The following is a 20,603-nucleotide window of genomic DNA, read 5'->3' as shown; positions in this document are numbered from 1 at the left end:
GCAAGAGCAGTGCTTTGCTGAATTTACCGCTGGGTCGGAATTACGAACTGCTGAGAGGATCCGGCAAGAAATTCAGTGGGTTATTTCTATGGGTTAAGTAGCACGACGTTAACTCTTTGACAAGTTGGAGACCTGGAACCGTTGTGTTCAAGGGGTAAACTTCACCAAGCACCATAAGGCTCTGGAATGGGCTCTCCCCTCTGTCAGTCTCATCCGAGCGCTGTAATGTTATGTACATCTTTGAACGTAATTTTAAGAGAAGTCTTTAAAGAAAGACAGTAAGTAGCCTGTCTGTGCCTTTGTCATCTATGCTTATTACTTATAATATAATAATATTATAAAGAGGAAAAATTTGTTTGTATGTATTGAATAGGCTCTGAAACTACTGCACCGATTTGAAAAATTCTTTCACTGTTTGGAAGCTACACTATTCTCGAGTAACATAGGCTATTATAATCTTTTTGAAAAAAAGGAGGGATCCTTACTAAAACTCCAATAATGTAACCTAAGGTGTAAAAAGAATACGTAAAATATTCTTTACATCACGTGCCCTGCGAAACCTATTGATGAAAGAATAAAATAATGTACTACGACTTTGTAGAACACATTATTATTTACAAAAAGTGTCACGACAGCATATGTTTAACTATTATAGTTATACCGCAATAAGTGTTCTTTTATTTAAAAAAATAAAACAACGTCAAATATCGGTGAATTTTTTGTTAAAGACTCGAGCGGAGCCGGAGCGGGCCGCTTGTTAACAATATTCACGAGTGACGTTGAATGTTCACGACCAAGCTTGGGTTGGATGGTGATAAAAAATATGATCCTTTATCTTAAAGATGTTCAGACTACAATTGTTTGTTCGTTTGTAAATATTTGATTTAACATAGAAAATCTAATTGTATTTTGCATTCCATTACCAAATAATTAAAATACACAGTAATTTTATGAACGTGTAAGAAAACTTATTAATTGATATTTTTATTAAATTTCATTTCATTGTTAATTCCATGTTCAGGTGTAACGAATTGTTTGGTTAGCCTACTTCGAGGCACAGTCAAGTTAATAATACGTTAATAAAAGGCTACTATGTCTACGCCGTAGCTAAGCTACGAAACGGAATGATATTTTATCATTTCTCTTTATTGCATAAAAATGAGTATTTATTAGCTCGCTTTTATTCTATTATTTTCTTCGGATTTCGTGAGTTATAGACAGAATTAAAACTTTTACGGTTCGATGTAGCGTTTACTTGGCACGAATCGAAGTCGAAGTCGACACTTCGAAGTCGTCGTGGCCTAAAGGATAAGACGTCCGGTACATTCGTATCTAGCGATGCAACAGCGTTCGAATCCCGCAGGCAGGTCCCAATTTTTCTAATGAAATACGTACTTAACAAATGTTCACGATTGACTTTCACGGTGAAAGAATAACATCGTGTAATAAAAATCAAACCCGCAAAAATTATAATTTGCGTAATTACTGGTGGTGGGACCTCTTGTGAGTCCACAGGGGTAGGTACCACCACCCTGCCTATTTCTGCCGCGAAGCAGTAAGGCGTTTCGGCTTGAAGGGTGGGACAGCCGTTATAACTATACTGAGACCTTAGAACTTATATCTCAAGGTGGGTGGCGCATTTACGTTGTGGATGTCTATGGACTCCAGTAACCACTTAACAGCAGGTGGGCTGTGAGCTCTTTCACCCATCTAAGTAATAAAAAAAATAAAAAACATATCAGATCAAAAACTTAATTATACTTAAACTAGCTTTCTGACCGTAATTTCAGCAGCAGTGGGCAGCGTAATCAAGGGTAGCCTTCTTTCAAAATGTTTAAGCTATTTTCATACCGAATCTCATCATCATCAAATCGATTCACTGGTTACTTTGAAATTTATAAGCTCAGCACTAAGCTTTAGGAGAAATTTGAAAGACCGTGGTGCCTATTCGTAGAGGCCCATAGCCTATGTATTTACGATTTTTAAACGAAAAATAAACATATAGTTCTTTTTTATTGCCCTTGTACGCAGACTGGTATATAGCCCACCTGATTTTGAGTGGTTACCGTCGCTCATCGACGTCAGCAATGGAAAGGGCAGAGCTAAGCCGCTGTACCGTTAAACCGTACTTAAAGTTTTCCTTCCAATTCTGATTAAAGTTTTTAAAATTTAAAGTTAAATTTGGTATCAAATTTATCTATTACATTCTAACAAAAACATCTTATAAAATAAATCACAGCGTGAACAACTCACTCTGCTCTGACGGTGTCGCAGCTTTATATCAGAGACAATAGACTTTACGCAAACATTTTCAATTATGCTCGCAAAACAAACAACGGTCGACCTTATTTCCTCGCAATAAATGTCCTCTAAACTGCATAACTCAAAGAGTAGGTTTATAAATTAGACCATGTGTCACTGTCAGACTGGAACTGACAGAGAAACGAAAGGATGCCTCGTAATAACCTGTGAAATGAACCTTTGATGACCACTTGGAGTAAGGTTCCAAGTTGACGAGTAATTACTTAGTTTCAGATATATCGTGGGTGACTCAGAAACACCTTTAGGTAAATATTCATAAGATAACATATTGTAGAAAATATGTCGATTGATTGGAATATTTTTTTTACTGGTGGTAGGACCTCTTGTGAGTCCGCACGGGTAGGTACCTCCACCCCGCCTATTTCTGCCGTGAAGCAGTAATGCGTTTTTTAACTTTTAGGAGTTTCTAAAGGGAATTTGAATAGTAGTTCAGTTTGATACATGTTTGTGTAGCTTGGCGAAAAAAAGGCCCTGTAGTCAATGGTATATAAACTTAAGAGAACTGAAAGCTCATTTTTCTCGAGTAAAGATAAAGACTAGAAAGAATAGAGGGCTATAAATCCACGAAGCAGATAGTGTATTGGACATTACGGAAGGTACTCTGTGTGCATTGATAAAAATAAAGGTTATAGAACATATTGTCACTTCAATTTTAATTTATACGTTTATATATCACGCTCTTACCGCTATTAATACATTTGCGTGTCTAAAAAAACCCTAATTTAGCACCTTATAGTCTCGTTTTTGTCTAAAACAGCTTAAAATGTTTAAATTTGCTTGGTTTATTTGTCAATTAACAGTCAGTCAATAATTTTCAACTTCATATTACTAAATCTGTAATCAAGTAATGTATCCTTTACCAAGCCTTTTGGAATATAATGTATGTAGATATGTAGATAATATGTTTATACGTTATTACTATTATATTTGTGTATTACTGTGTAAAATAAGCTATTAAAAACAAAACAAAAAAGACAAAACAGATAAGTTGTTCGTAAAAGGCTAGGTAGGTGTAAAATTAATCTGATATGATGCGTTTCGGCTTGAAGGGTGGGGCAGCCGTTGTAACTATACTGAGACCTTAGAACTTATATCTCAAGGTGTGTGGCGCATTTACGTTGTAGATGTCTATGGGTTCCAGTAACCACTTAACACCAGGTGGGCTGTGAGCTCGTCCACACACCTAGGCAATACATTGCAAATTACATTTTTGTTAATTTTAATTCACTTTTAAGTTCATCTATTACAAAGACAGTGCAAATCCAAGGATTATCAGGAACTTGTAAAAGAGAAAAGTTTTATTACGGCGGGTGGACGTTTGAAGAACGCGCGGTTTCATTTAGTTCGAAATAAAGACTAATGGCGAATTCGTCACAAACTCCAGCTCAGGCAGAAAGTTTTTCTGAAAAAGTACTTTAGATTTTTTGTTGTTCCGGATAATTTTCGAGACTTCTGATCTCAGTATTGTTAAGTTATTGCTGGTTTTTATTTTTTTTGTGAAGAATTTTTATGGATTCCGTTTTTATTTCTATATACTCGTATGTATATTGAGGATGTCTAGAAAGTCACTTTATTTGAATTGCGGCTTTGACATTCAACCAGAAACTAACCAAGGAATGATAACATTGCACTATATATTTGTCCAGTTATATATACCTATATTTATTGTCGCTGATGAAAGATGAGCCAGCGGCTCATCCGATGGTAAGCCAATAGTGCTGCCTATGAACTTCGGCAATTCTTAGCCAGACAGTTAACTACCAACAAGTACCTTTCTTTCTAACTCCAACATGATTTTAAAACACAAAGCTATGTCCTAGGAAATGTTACAGCTTGGTTAATAGCAGAGATGAGTAATAGTATGTCAGTAACTAAGCCAATATTATTTACAGTATGTTTTGTAAAGTTAGTAAGAACTGTGTCATGTCACTTACACTCAAGACAGGTATAACTCATTGGGCTTGATTTGTTTTTTCTGTAAAGAAACAAAACAATAAATAAGTACGACAATTTAACTAGTAAAAAATAAAAAGTAATATTTACAGCTCAATTCAGTTTAAACTTTTTTTCTTGAAAGTGCCTTTAGTTATAAGATGATTTTACCTACATAATAATGTGTTGTAATTGTATTTGTTATATATTGTTTTTGTATTAAATTCAGTGTGATATAAACTATACACAAAAGTATATATATAGATTTAATGATTATCTAGCAGATAGCGCGGCGCGACGTATGAATGAAATTTTCGCTTTAGGTTTAATTTTATCAAGGTTTTTGTGATCATCTATTTATTATCTTTGATCCAAAAGGGGCCAGCTGAGTGTTCATGATTAGTATTTTTCAAAACTGTGGCCTCTTTGGAATCGAAATACAGCCATTATAATTTGACATTCAACAAGATATCTTTTACTTCTTCTTTGTCGTTCCCTCTCTAATGAAGATCGTGATCATATACGATTTTTATCCATTTGATTCTGTCCCGCGCCAGACCAACAGAGAAAATCTACAACGATGTAGAGTTACTGTTGTTGTCTTTACAATACTTTTAGACCTTCGTGTCGGACTTCAGCCTCCGGAGCGCTTCCCTTGCATCTGTCCTACAATCAACTACTTCTTCAAACTAGTGCAAGAGTTAGTGAAATTTAAATCAAGATATTATTCGCTCTCCCAAGCCCTAATCTAATAACCTAATAACAAATATTCAGTACGGCCGGTTTCAAAACTATCTAGAAACACGTCTGCTGAAATAAATACAAAGTATTTGATTAATTTTGGCAAGCATACAAGCTCTCCCATCCGCTGTTAACAAAGCCATAAGCACCACCATAGTATAAATGACGCCATGCGTGTAAAAATTGGGCAGAAGCCTCTATTGGATTGGAATAATTGTCATTGTATTCTTCGATCCGGAGTGCGTGCTCGTGCGTGTATAACTGACAACATACGCTATCATCGGTTTAAAAATATGACATTAGGGACACAGATAAAAGGGGAATACAGTATTAATAAACAAAGAAATTAAAATTCTCTAATCTAATTAATTACCATTTTGCATGTTTAATTCTGTAGTATATTAAAATAGTGTTAACTAATAAATTATTCTAAAAATAATCATTAAAATAGTTGATTACAGATATTAATAGGCTACGGAGAATGTAGGATCCCTTGAGTAAATTGAAAACGCCTGATAATTGGGTCAGACGTGAGGCTGTAGGTAGGTACTTCAAAAGTTGAACAGTTGAATTAAGCCTTCTAAAATGGTCGATATTTTGTGTAAAAAATTATCCTCATTGATTTTTTAATTCAATTAACGACTGCTAATTTTTAAGATATTGCATAGCTTTTATCGCATAGTTGCTATTGCATAGTTTTACATTGAGAAAGATCTAGCACACCTTTTTTGGGTTATTATAAACAAAAACATTGTGTGACGATTTTTAATGGTTTAATTGTAGATAAATGTATCCCCTAACAAAAGGTATGTATTCATTAATTAATAGTATTTCTCAATCGGTGTATTTATTTCTAAAGGATATAAATACATAGGTATATTTCCATAGCGGACCTGGATCTATGTCAAGCGGCGAGTTCGGAGCACTTCTCGCGAACCCGCCAATTATTCCACGGAAACAACACTCTCAGGCCGGTGCCGCGAAAATGGAAAAGTTTTTAGCGTTCCGCCGTTCGAAATTATAAAAGAAACGATGCTGTGGTTACTCATTCAATTTAGCAGTCGTTATCGATACTCGAAAATTTGGATTTCGACCAGAGCTGTAAGAAAGAGAAAGACGACACTAATAGAAGTTGATAATTAGAAATTTGTCCAAGTTGGAGCCGAATGAAAGGAAGTTGCTAAGATCAGCACTTAATTTAGATGATTTCAAATGTTTTAAGCTCGAGCCACTGTAACGAAATTTATTGAAACACGGTCTTATATAGAGTTTGACTTGCTAGATGGCGTCATATAAGATTGTCACCAAATAATCCGATGAGGCTTTACAAGGAGACTTATTAAGCATGCCTATAGAAAGAACTTCAAAATCATTAATTGTCACATACAACTCGTAATATCGTAAAAATAATAATTTAACGTCACTATGTTTGATTATGAAAAATAATACGCAACATAATTGATCATATTATTTAAAATAAAATGCGCAAATTTTCGAGTGTGAATTGTGCGGAACACGAGAACGTTTTTGCATAAGTTTATTTTTTATTCCAGCAAATTGTAAGAGTCGAGGATCCGTTGGAACCTTAAGCTCTTTGTACAGTCCGTCATTACAATGAGGGCGTTGGAAAGGTATGAAATATAAAGAAAATAATAAAAGGCTCTGCTTTCGTTTGTGGTGTTTGCGCGAAATGAAAGAAAATTTTCTGTTTTCATAAATTATTATCTTGTAACATTTTAATTTATGTATTGGAAATTATCAGGAAAAAGGACTGAAGAAATCGCTAATTGAAATTTTTTAATTTGCTTTTTTTTACCGCTTTGTTTTTTTTTTGTTGTATTGCTTAGATGGGTGAACGAGCTCACAGCCCACCTGGTGTTAAGTGGTTACTTGGTTACTGGAGCCCATACACATCTACAACGTACATGCGCCACACACCTTGAGATATAAGTTCTAAGATCTCAGTTTAGTTACAACGGCTGCCCCACCCTTCGCACCGTAACGCATTACTGCTTCACGGCAGAAACAGGCGGGGTGGTGGTACCAATTCGTGCGGACTCACAAGAGGTCCTACCACCAGTAGTTTGATGGCGATATTGCAGTCTCCTGCTGTTGAGTGACCAGAGTCCTACCTAACTAATCGACAATGTCCATGAGGGCTATTCCAGCTTCACCTAGCTTATAGGCGAGCTCACGAAGCTCAGCCTGAGAGAATTTTCTAACTTCTGCCCTAGCAGGCAACGTTTCGATGAATGGTACTTCGCTAAATCTACCATTAGATCGATATTGCGATCCCCGAGAAATTCAGGCGTGATACTCAGTGGACTGTGTCTGTGGGTCTTAAACATGAATGAAGCAAACCAGATTGAACTTTAAAATAAATATTATGAAAATAGATGTAACATTGTTTATAACTTACAATATTTGTAATTTTAATATTTAACTTAATTAACTGCAAAGTAAAATAAATATAAAATTTGATGAAGGCTTCTTTAAAATGTAATTTTTAGTGAGATTTCCACAATGACTAGCACGTTTTCGTAAAATCATGTTTCACGACTTTAATTATCTTGTTCACCAACATTTTCAGCAACGCAAAGCGTTAATTACGAGATGTTTTCCTTGTAAACTTTCTTGGGAATTTTTAATTTTCAAATGTACGAAATTCGTTTGAGTTCAATAATCTGTAGGATTGCCTCGTATAATTGATTACGAAGAGGGCCTAACTTTTTCACTTAAATACTTTTTAAACACCACTTAAACACGTGAATAGCGTGTCAACCGTTGAAGTAAGGACTGATTATGATGGGCTGATTTTTTTATTGTTTTTATTGTGTAGATGAACTAGTGATCGATCTGGTGTTCAATTGTTACTGGGGCTTCAGACATGAAAAACACTTTGATGAAAAGGCGCCGGGTGAGGACAGTCTCAACGTGGGGAAGACCGCAGCTATTCTAGCTAACTCTTCAGTCCGGTCTGCACAACAGTCGTCTTGGAACAGCCCAGTCTCCGTGTCGCTAATGTCGAGTTTAGATCCAGCGTCCGATAGCGATCCCGCTTTTGCAGGTTAGCCGTCGGGGCTCCGTGGTTCGTGAGGAACATCGACCTACACGATGACCTGGGCCTCGATTCGATCCGCAAACACATGAAGTCAGTGTCGGAACGTTACTTTGATAAAGCTATACGTCATGATATGATAGGCTATGCCTTATCGTTACCGCCGCTGACTACTCCCCGAATCCAGATCACGCAGCAGCAAGTCACTATCGTCACCCTAGACACGTCCTTACTGATCCATCAGATCCAATAACTCTTCCATTAGACGCCTTCAGCTTTAACACTAGGCGCAGGCTTAGGGATCCCGATACCCTACTCGTCGAACTCGGCAAAGAGTTCGATGTGCAACCTAACCCATGCATCAGCCCGCTGAGTTTCTCACCGGATCCTCTCAGCGGGTCGCGATTCCAATCCGGTAGTAGATTCATTCGCGAAGCAGCTGCTCTTGAGTTGTTAGGTCTTCTTCGGAGGCGCTCAGGCAGCTGTTAGCAAATCCCACCTCTCCTGGCTGAGCCTTTGCTCACCCACCTGGTGAAACTGAAAAGACCTCCATGCCACCAGTAATGCTTCAACCATAAAAAAAAGAAACGACCTTGCTAGCTTTATCTTTTCCCTCTCTTCAGGGTCGAGTGGTTCGCGAGACGCTGTCTATTTTCTCACTCTTGCTCTTCCTAAGTTGTATCTTTTCTCACTAGCCGTAACGAATCCGTCCTGAGTTAAATTTTACTCTTAACGCGTCTAAAAAGTTTCACTTTAAAAGGGGATAATTGGAAGGAAAATTTGTTTTTCACTTACGTTTTACCTCGAACGTAGTTGATGATTGTCTCATGGGCCTTTTATGCCAAATGTTACTAAAGCCTACGCAATGTTTCATATGAGTTAGTTGAATGACCGTGGTAGGAACAGTACAATAGGTCGCTAATTAACTCGGGGTAGACAAAAGCAGGAGTTCCATATATAAGAGCCAACTTGAGTAAGATATTAAAAGACAACAAACGTTCGTTTTCCAGTCAGTTGTTTAATACGAGTAAATTATTATTTACCAACACAGTATACATATTAAAACAACCCATCCAAACGATATTACGTCCTAGACATAAATATCTCTTTAGTGCTATACTCAGTCAGAACATAATCCTTTACTGGACGCGTAATTACGTGCACTCCATTTCCCAACATTCTCTAGTTATGCCACGAGTATACGAGCATAATTAGAGCTGAGAGTCACCAAGGCTAATTCCCTTCGGTGCATACTGGAATCTATTTATTAGTGGCTAATTGCTTGCGTGGTCTAAAATTAAACTAAGGATCAGATATTCAAACGGTTATTCCACGCTGTGTTGACTAGAGTGGCGCATTAATGACAAGCTTGTTTGCTTTTTAGTTTTAGTAGTATTCGAATGTACATGAGCTGTTTGTGTTGAAGATACATTTTAGTATCGATTGAGAAATTCTTACGTTTACGCAGATATGTTCACATAATTAGCTTAGCGCTGTTGTAAGATAGACTGTAGTGTTTTACTGTTAAAAGTGAAACCTTACACTCATGTTTCAAGGTGGGTGGCAGCATTTGCGTTGTAGATGTCTATGGGCTCCGGTAACCACTTAACATCAGGTGGGTCGTGAGCATGTCCACCTAATTAAGCAATTAAAAAAAACTGATGGCTCACGCTGAAGATGATGATAAAAATACAAGACGGTCAGTTATAGAATATGTGATTCCCAATGTTTCTTATAGAGGACAGGAAGATTAGGGTTGAGAACAACATTAAATTCCATTTTGACATTTAAAGTAACGATCGAATCCAGTTTCGAAATAGTAGTATGTAATTAAAATTCTTGACTCCAACTATGTCGAGCTCAGTCTACTAAGTCCTTAACTAATAGTCTTCCGACTGTTACTAAAATCGAGACTTGCATAACAATAAGCACAGGCTAATTTCCCGAATGGTTAAGAGAACGAGTGTCTTGGTGACTAATAGGGCGGATAGCCCATATACATATAAATGAACTTTGTTTTTTAGATCTACTTGTAAGTTAATGTGGAACACGTTACGGAGTTGTTACAATAACTAACCTTGTTCCTTCGTTAACATATCTGTTCTTCTTTTTTTTAAATCAATAAAATACGAGAGAAATATTGTCTCCTGCCTGAGATTTTCTCGCTCACCTATTCTGGTGAAACTGGAAAGGCCTCTGGGTCAACAGTAATCATTCCTTAGTAAAAACAATTAAATATTGAAGCGGTCGATTCCTGAGGGCTATAAGAATATGCCGGCGTATTTTTCAAAACTATACCGCTTATTCCGTTATAATGAAATCATTTCCTTCTGTTCAAGTTTACAATTGCTGATAACTTAAAGACTTGACATTTTATAAACAGCACTTATTACAATTTAATTATAATTTAACTAATAATTAATTTAATGTAAATAATGTTTATTAGTCTTATACTGATGGTAGGGCGTACTCTAAGCCCACACGATTAGGTTTCGATTTGAAAGGTGAGAGAGCAATTATACAGTACAATTGAGAATCAATGAAAAGACAAAGAAACTTTCCATAAAACCTATTAAATGTGCCATTTTATTGTACCTTATTCATAAACATGTTATTAGTTCAATAGTTGTTGTAGAACATTTAAAATTCATTCGACGAAATATTATTTAAATGTGCATGCCGTGGGCATTCGAGAAATGAATAAAACATTGGGACGCAATACAAAATACATTATATGAACATGACAAGTATTTTAGTGAGGATGTTTGGCCGTATTATAAATCTTTGTTTGTTTGTGTGACATAGGTTGCAGGGTCGGATAATATATTCCCTTCTCCCTACTTATACGGATTCAGAAAACATTCCCTTATTTCTTTTGAATATGATTGTGTGAGTTCCGTGGATGTGGAAAAACATCGTTTTCAATACTTCAGAGTTCTCGATCACCATTCTAAGACAAAATTATTTTTTATCACTATAGACATTTTCTTTTCCAGAGTGTGGATGAATTATTGTACATGTGAGATATTCATCAATTTTCACTTATCCTAAATCAACTTTCACAGCTTTTGTTGAGTGAGAGATTCATGTACAACATCTTAATTTCCATTTGTTTCAAGATTTTATTTATATATTTTTGTTGCGTTTGTTTTTAAAAGTAGGTATAATAAAATTAAATTAAAAGTAATATTTTTGTAGAATGCAAAACTTTCTAGACCAAAATTATAACTATTTACCTCTAGATTTTTATTAAAATAATATCAAAATTGACAAATAACACCTTAGTCGTTAGTGACCACGAAAACTGTAAATTCGCAACATCGGAAATTACTACAAAAAAAAATATGCAGAATTTACCCGTAAAAGCAGTTTTCATGATGCATGATGACGTAACGAAAGAAGCGGCGGTATAGTGGGTTATCAGTATGAGATCACAGTACTGGTATGATATATCCTGCATGCACTTTTGGAAAATAAAAATGAAATTAAAAAGATAACTAAACTAATCTTTTATCAGGACCGATGGAAAAAAGCGATACTACTTAGTCAAAAGACTAAATGTCCTTCCAAAAATGTTTTTATTTTATATTTATTTTATTGCTTAGATGAGCGGACAAGGTCATAGCCCACCTGGTTGCTAAGCGGTTACTGGAACCCATTGACATCTACAACGTAAATGCGCCACCCGCCTTGAGACACAAGTTCTCTCAAGTATAGTTACAGTGGCTGCCCCATCCTTCAAACCGAAACGCATTATTGCTTCACGGCAGAAATAGGCAGGGTGGTGGTACCTACCCGTGCGGACTCACAAGAGGTCCTACCACCAGTGAATGGCAATAAATTCATGTATGACGTGAGTATTAAGAACCGGTTATGTTGAGGTGAACAATTTATCATTTTGACAAAATTTATCATTTCCTTTTTCTGGAGATTCGTTGCACATTTGCCGGGTGCCGACACATGGGGCGCGAGCGAAAGTATGTCGAGTAAATTGAGTCTGTTGTAAATATAAGCTAAATGGCTTGAATCTAAACGACAATGGTGAATCGTTGCTTAGATATTTGTTTATCTCTTAGTTTTAAAAATATGAATACCTTATTCATAACGTCATTGAGATCTTATTGGCTAAATCAAATTATTGATTAAAGCCATCGTGGCCTAAAGGATAAGACGTCCGGGGCATTCGTATGTAGCGATGCACCGGTGGTCGAATCATGCAGGCGGGTAGGTACTAATATTTCTAATGAAATACGTACTTAACAAATGTTCACGATTGTCTTCCACGCTGAAGGAATAACATCGTATAATAAAAATCAAACCAGCAAATTATATTTTGCGTAATTACTGGTGGTAGGTCCTCTTGTCAGTCCGCACGGCTAGGTACCACCACCCTGCTTATTTCTGCCGTGAAGCAGTAATGTGTTTCCGTATGAAGGCTGGGGCAGCCGTTATAACTATGCTGAGACCTTAGAACTAATATCAAAAGGTGAGTGGCAGCATTTACTTTGTAGATATCTATGGGCTCCGGTAACCGCTTAAAACCAGGTGGGCTCTGAGCTTGTCCACCCATATATGTAAAAAAAATTGACAACAAAACCCAACATTATGACACTTTTTTTCGGAGTTACTTCGGCCATTTTTTATTTATTGCATAGATTGGTGCACCTGGCGCTAAGTTAGGCATCCACAACGTAAATATCGCCCTTGAGATATGAGTTCTAAGGTCTCAGTATAGTTACAACGACTGCCCCGCCCTTCAAACCGAAACGCATATAGAAGGGGAGGCGAAAGCTGGGAAAGGTTATTCTGACTCAAAACTATCTAAAAAATTATAGGATGTCCTGAGGAACACGATGAACTGGAATCGATCGCGAGTATGTGTTCGTGCTAGGATGATGACCACTTATCTATAATGGCGGACAGGATTAAGAAAAAGAAGAATCATCATATTATTATAAAAAGCAATTAAATTTTAAATTAGCACCAGAGCTCACACGTAACATTCAATGACTTAAACTCTAAACTTATTCAAGTTGCATTAAAGATTCTTTATAAAAGATAAAAGTTATGTTTTTAATCAGGCATTCGGCCTTAACGGTCTTAGAGAAGTGTCTCAGGTAAGCAGCTGTTTCTGGAAAGTTCCCGACCGACGAGGCAGAAAGTTGACAGGCTTGTTAGCTGAATTCTGTTTAAAACTCGTACCGTAAGCAATGTCGCCGCGGAATTTAATTAAATGCACGGAGAGACGCTAGTTTTTCGCATTCAGGCTTTAGAATTTAGCTTAAGGGTATGTTTGAGCAAAAATACAAATCCGAGTTTGCTTATTTAAAAATTTAGGTTATAATACTCGTAGTCAATTCGTAAAGGAGAAACGAGTTGCTTGTATAACACTTAGATCCAAGAACGAACTCAAATTAAATTTAATTTAAACTACATAATTTATTTATAACATTATTGGTACCATCGTCCTGCCTATTTCTGCCGTGAAGCAGTAATGCGTTTCGGTTTGAAGGGTGGGGCAGCCGTTGTAACTATACTGAGACTTTAGAACTTATATCTCAAGGTGGGTGGCGCATTTATATTGTAGATGTCTATGGGCTCCAGTAAACACTTAACATCAGGTGGGCTTTGAGCTCGTCCACCTATATAGGCAATTAAAAAAAAAGTAACACAATTAAAATAAGTGTTTCAATAACGATTGAGTTCGTAAAGCAACAAAATCCACAATCATAACTTATTGAGTGCTCAACTAATATTTATGTTGTACTACCCGCAATGATGTGAGAATTGATTATACGAAATCCTGAAATGTAAACATAAAACGGATCATCCATCAATCGACTCCACGACGCCCCGTTCTATTAAACTTTACGAACTCACTTCGTCCAAGTTTCTACGAGACGACGTGAAAGATTTAATGCTATCATCAGCTGGCTCTCTAAGTTTCGTAGTTAAATCTAGATTTCGTTTATAAGGCTAGCTTTTGCGGTTAGCAATTTACACTGATTTTGAGAAGATCACTATCATGTGATATGTAATATAATACTTTTCATTTTATAATTTTATTAATTTGTATTTAAGGGTTCTTGATTCTTCCACCACCCTGCCTGTTTCTGACATGAAGCTGTAATGCGTTTCGGTTTGAAGCGTGGGGCAGCCGTCTTAACTGTACTGAGACCTTAGAACCCATATCTCAAGGTGGGTGGCGGCATTTACGTTGTAGATATCTATGGGCTCCAGTAATCACTTATCACCAGGTGGGCTGTGAGCATGTCCCCCGATCTAAGTAACAAAAAAAATCTTGAGTGGTGACCACGTACTGGCAATCGTAGTATGGGACTGCAACCTACCAGATGGACTGACGACTTGGTGAAAGTCGCTGGGTCACGTTGGATGCAGGTGGTATAACTTTCGTTAATTTTTATTTGTATTTCTATTCTATTCTATTTCTATTAACTTTCATTAACGTAATTTTTTGGTTAAGGCTCACATTATATACTACTGTATACATAATATACTACTAATACTATATAAATTAAGAATCGTTAATTGCAACGAATTAAAATTGGTTGAAAAAGAGAAGTGATCATAGTCTTCACCTAGCCTGTATTGTGTCATTTGAATGAAAAAAAAATCCAATTTTATTGCTCCCGACCATAAATAAAATAGATTGGGAAAACGGTACCTAACTATTTTATCTTTAGCTGCTTACGTGCATAGTATTATTATGAACCGATAAATAACAAAAAGTATTTTGTTGTAGCATCATAGAAGTTGAATCATAACATACTCTTTGATTAATGTATGTTATGTAACAACAGCAGTATTTTAGAAAGAAAAAAAAACCATGGCATTAAACAGGTGTTAAAGTTATCTAACAAAAAGTCGTAACTTGGCCGACGGCTTTAAGTTTTCCCGGATTTTCTTAGAAACAAAAGTTACCTGGAGAGCGGTGCCGGGATAAATGTTTTTAAATTGTTGTTTGTCGAAAAAGTATTCCAACAATACTGTACTGGTACCATACGAAGTATTTTATTATTGATATTCACCGAACGAATATTATATATTATAAAATTTGTGTTTCTCATCTAATAGTTCATTTTACTGGTGTAGAGCCTACACGGATTTCTTGTTTTTGCCGTGAATCAGATTCGGATTGTAGGGGTAGCTGTTGTATTGAAGAAACTGAGACTCAGAACTCATGTCTCAAGGCGGGTTTCAGAATTTACGTTGTTTTACCACTTAACACTGGGTGGGCCTTGAAACCGTTCATCCATCTAAGCAAAAAAAAGAAATGTAGTTTTTAAGCTATTGCATAGCTTCTATCGCGGGCCTTGAGCGTGGAGACCGAATCATGAAATTCCGTAACGAAAAAAACCTAACACCCCTCACTCCGCCTACCATGTAGCTTGCGTTCAACACATTCACACGTTGCGCTTGTGTAGTGTTTGTGAATAAGTGCGTGGCGTGACGTCACACTGCATGCGCATCATGAAAAGTTTGCCCATCTCTCTCTCGCGCGGTTTAGCTTATGAGTGTGGACAGTTAAGGATTTGCTTTTATTAATGTTTAATATAGCGTGGTCTTGTTTTAATATTAAATTATCATTGTCTAATTATAATTGCATAAGTTGATAAAAAATGCTATGCAATAGCTTTACCGCGGCAGTTCCCGAGTGCCACACGTCTTTTTTAATTTTTATTTTATTCACACAGATGAAATTTAAAAAAAAATAACTGACAAATTCGTTACCAAGTATGCAATATGTCGTGACATACGCTCTCGTTTTATGGGGTTCTTATGAAACACTCGTATTATTGTGAGTCTAACGGCGGATCTCTACGACCCGCGCCATTTTAATAATACGAAAACGTGAATAAAACCGTTTCGCGCACCGACTGGGATTGCCAACCTTTTTGTAAAAAAAGTTAACATCTAGCGTATTATCCAAATAGAATGAGATCGACGGTAAAAGGAAATTATTTGAAATATACATTACCATTGAGATTTGTGAATAAAGATTAGTGTCGCGCGGATGTATGTATTATGTTATGTAGCGACCCAACTTGGAACCTATAGACTACACAAATGTCGTCACGTCGTGAATGCTACTAACCGTATTGAGTTGTAATATCCCACGTTTTTTTTTTTTTATTGCCCTTGTAGGCAGACGAGCATACGGCCCACCTGATGGTGAGTGGTTACCGTCGCCCATGGACTTCAGCAATGCCAGGGGCAGAGCCAAGCCGCTGCCTACCATGTCCCAGGCATCAAAGTGAAACACTCTGACTATAAGATAGTCATGGATCCCAATGCAAGTCAATTCAATTATTTGCAAAACGACATTACTGGGTATCAAGGGTCATTGCAAGCGAAATGAAAGCAAGGACACCTTTACTAATTTTAGTTTTTGGATACGATGTAATCTAGTGTAACGCCGGGAGCTATCTTCGTTTTAGATTTCAAGTTCACAAATTATAATATTATACATCAAAATGATAAATCGATAAGAATCTATTCTATACAAATTTCCTATTTTGATTCTGTCATAAGCTCGGTACCCTATGTAATTTTTACATATTATTATGTCAAGGGAAAAATTTTGTTATTACAAATAAAATTTCGCCAAAAAAGTTTCGTTATGCGCATGGCAACCCTTCCAACTAGCTAAATGCAGGCCCACGGGCGGTAGGAAATAAAATTCCTCGTTTGCTAGGAGTGCCTACATCGTGTTGAGTGCATTACAGTATTAGGGTAATGTAAGCAATTTTTCACACTCGCTTCATGCGTGACAAATGAATTGTTGTATGCGATTTTCGGGTGTTTTAAATGTACATACGTTTTATATATCCACGGTCGTGGATGGGTATCACACGCCTCGCGCGTTGCTATGACAAAGGCGGATAGAGGCATAATAAAGTAAATTTTGCCACTTGATTTAAAAAATGAGGTCTAAGTTTCGAACACATTTGCATCATATGCAATAAGAACAGATATAGAAACAGAGCAGTATATAGAAACAGATAGAATGGTCGTAAGATTATTTTGCAACCTCATAAACAGTCTTACCTTACCCTACCTAAGTTAAGACCTACCGCCTATGATCCGTAATGAACGGATTGCAGAGTAGTACTTGTATTGATACCACAATGTCCGTGTATTTGTTAAATTTCACCAGGACAGGTGGACGAGCAAAGATCCAGCCAAGGGGATGGGATTTGTTAGCTATCTAAGCGCCTCCAAAGTAGACCTAAGAAACAACTCAATGTCCATGTATATGTGTTCTCGGATATACCATAGAATAAATACTACAGTATATACTTATATATGTATATACTATAGAAACTCTAGCTAGCTCGTATTAAATACATGTACAGTACACTTATTGCACTAAAATAACGAGCAACCAGTGCGGATTGTCAAATCAAATCAAACTTATTTAATTTTTAATTTCATCAGCTTTACGTTCTGATTCCAAATGACGTCACCAAAGAGATCAAAAGTCGAAGCGGTCTTAATGAAATGAATTATTCACAGTGCAACAAAGTAAAGCAATATTTGCTATGGAATTAATCACATTAAGCTCCCGACGACAATACTGTCAGTTTTAGTAGGGTTGTTATGACAATAGAGTTTAATTTTCAGGATTTAATGGACAGTTTAAACAGTGGAATTAATGGGCAGGCTCTAGTATTACTAAGTATATGCAAATAAGTGGTATGTGATTAATCACAAATTATGATAACTACGGCTTAATGGTCTGTGAAAATGCAATTAAACAGTGTTTTAGTAAAAAGATCGCCTATGTAAGAGAGACCATATACTTCCACAATTTAGAAGTGAAAATTTAATGCGGATGAAATTTCTATGACGTATTGATTAGCCCTAACAATCGTGAGAGCCAACTTTGTTTTTTTATTGCCCTTGTAGTCAGACGAGTATATGGCCCACCTGATGGTGATTGGTTGCCGTCGCCCATGGACGTCAACAATGCCAGGGGCAGAGCCAACCTGCCTACCGTACCAACATCCAGAGAACTTATATTAACCGTTTTTATTTTACGTTATCATTTAATATTTATTAACAACATGCTGAGCATCGCTTACTAACGTGATAATGATATATTACGAATTTGATTATACCAGAGCATCAAACGCCAATCTCAAGATAAATTTCGTTATCTTTTTATTATGAAAGTATGAAAATTGGTAAAGGGGAAATTACAGATCACAGAAGTATTATATAATTGTTAACGTTCATAATTTATCATTTTTATTCGTATTTTCTTGTAAACTAACTTTATGTAATGACCTAATGTTAAATTGCAAAACTTAAAAAGAAACATATCTAACAAATGTATTAAAAAGTACCAGTTATTTGATTTAGTAGACTAGACCATTTTTCTGTTTCTAACATCTCCTGCGCTCAGTATTCAGGAGTTCACCTAGAACCAGACTTATTAAGAAATGAATGCAACAATATCGTCTGCATGCCGTTACGGTCTTTACAATGGAGTTCATAGAGTTCATCTTTCAAAGATTGGACTATGGCGTCACAATAGATATATTTTAAGAGTATTTGACGAGCTTTTAGAGATAACTGCCTTGAAACGTTTCCTTTGTACTATTATTCATTGTTTCGTTAGAACTATGAATACGGACTGACACTTTTGTTTTCGAAAATAACGCTTTCTTTTGTTTTCCCGATTTAGCCCCTTGGTTTATATTTGCGTCATATTTTTAATAATTGCATTTTTAGCAATCCGATATTTGAAGTTTAAATAACTGACATACTAAGCAATAAATAAAAAAAATACATACATACTGTTACGCCGGTAAGAGTAATGCCATCTATCGCCGAATAGTCGAACGAATATCGAAGGATCTAGTAGCACCTAGAACGCTCGAGAAGTACAACGCCATCTATTGTCAGATAACGGATCATTATCGATATATCTCAATAATTCTAGGGATGTGGTATCGGCTATAAAAGCGGCACGCATACAAATGGCACGCATTCGGTTAGTAATCGGAACTACTTGAAGCGAAACAGCGAACGGATCACCTGAACCGAAGCTGAAGAAGCGAATTGAGTTTTAAAGTGTTTGTTGAGTGTTCTGAGTGCTAATACAGTGTTAACTTGTATTTCGGTAGATTTTTATTTATTTATCCCGAACCCCAGCGCGTAACAATACTCTAGTTGTTAACCGCTAGAGTATGTCCTTTTCTAAATATTAGATTAGACAAACTTTTAGTATAGGGTTGATAACTATGTATATAATATATTTATTTTGTTGTCACTTATTAAATTTATTACAAATGATTAAAATAGTAAAAGGGAAAAAAATCAGAAAGAAAAAAAATACCGTAATGAATTATTTGATTAAAATGTTAAAACGTTCTGTAACTTTATGTTAAAACGTAAAATAAAATTTGGCGAATATGATTCAGAGAGAGCACGGCTTCCATCAATTTCTTTTCGCACCGCTGATTGTCAAAGCTGTCGGCAAAATATGGAAGCGTACGTAAGCGTGGGTACAAATTTACAATTTATATAATAGCATCATGAAACAGCTGGGTAAATTAAAAATGTAACTGAATAAATCAGTATTTTTTTATACATCGGTTTTCGCGAATCGTAAACGTGATTAAAACTACGGTGAGTCATCCGTTTCCACGAAAACTGTAAAGTTGTCCGAGATGTCGGAAGTAATAAAACGGAAAAAAACTCCAAATTTTAATTTTTAATTGTAAAACTGTAATTGTAGTTTTGATTAAATTTTTTATTCCTGTTAATAAATAAGAATAAAACTTTTGTTTTAGATTATAAGATTTTGTGTTAGATTGTAAGAAGATAATGCAATGTTATTATATGTACTTACAGTTAAGATGTAGTAGTCTAGTCAACAAGTTCAAAAACGTGTTAAATAGACATAAAGCTCCTAAAAATATGTACGATAGCTCATTGGATGCGGAATGATGTCTACAAAAATGTTTTTTAAGGGCTTATTAGCACATAAAAAATTGCGATTGTTATAAACAAAATAAGATTTAAAAAAAAAGGAATTTGGTTTTTCCTTAATAATTTCTAAAATAATGATATTTAAGGAATTTTGAAAAAAGATCCTGAAAGAGGAGGAAATTTCCAATAAAAAAGTCCCAACTCCCGGAATTCTATCTCTATTATTTATTATAAAAAAATAACGCTGAAAATAGCGCTCCGCGAGGTCGCTACGGCATAGGCGCGCAGTCTAAAAAGCCGGTATATCACCTAAAATAATTTTTTTATAGTATTAAATAACAATTTAAAAATTTGAATAAATTATGGTGTAATCTAAACACTTGAAGGAAAAAAACCTCGGTGAAAAAAAAATTTTACATCGATTTTTCAAAAATTTACACCATTGTTAATTAACTAACTTTTTTGCAATCTCTGTTTTTATAAATTACGGTATAAAAGTTACAATAATTCATCTATAAATTTTTCCCTTCGTGGAGCTCTTATCATTTAAGTACTTAATAAAGTTAAGCAAAAAAAATTTTTTAATCTT

At 35.8% G+C, this 20,603-nt stretch overlaps 1 protein-coding gene and 1 long non-coding RNA gene across 2 annotated transcripts in view; both read right to left on the bottom strand.

Moving 5' to 3' along the window:
- LOC114249072 (Kv channel-interacting protein 4) overlaps positions 1–238 on the bottom strand; it is a 147,075-nt gene extending 146,837 nt beyond the window's left edge. The window contains exon 1 of the mRNA XM_089737630.1: positions 114–238. Within this exon, the coding sequence (XP_089593756.1) occupies positions 114–238 (125 nt within the window). The remainder of the gene's footprint in view (positions 1–113) is intronic.
- LOC149500181 (uncharacterized) overlaps positions 1–20,603 on the bottom strand; it is a 574,180-nt gene that overhangs the window by 488,867 nt on the left and 64,710 nt on the right. The gene's annotated exons all lie outside the window — the stretch shown is intronic.

This window comes from Bombyx mandarina, chromosome 23, assembly GCF_030267445.1.
Source record: "Bombyx mandarina strain Sakado chromosome 23, ASM3026744v2".
In the NCBI taxonomy this organism is placed as follows: Eukaryota; Metazoa; Arthropoda; class Insecta; order Lepidoptera; family Bombycidae; genus Bombyx; species Bombyx mandarina.
The sequence above is the reverse complement of the archived record's forward strand: the minus strand, read 5'-3'. Positions and strand labels throughout refer to the sequence as shown.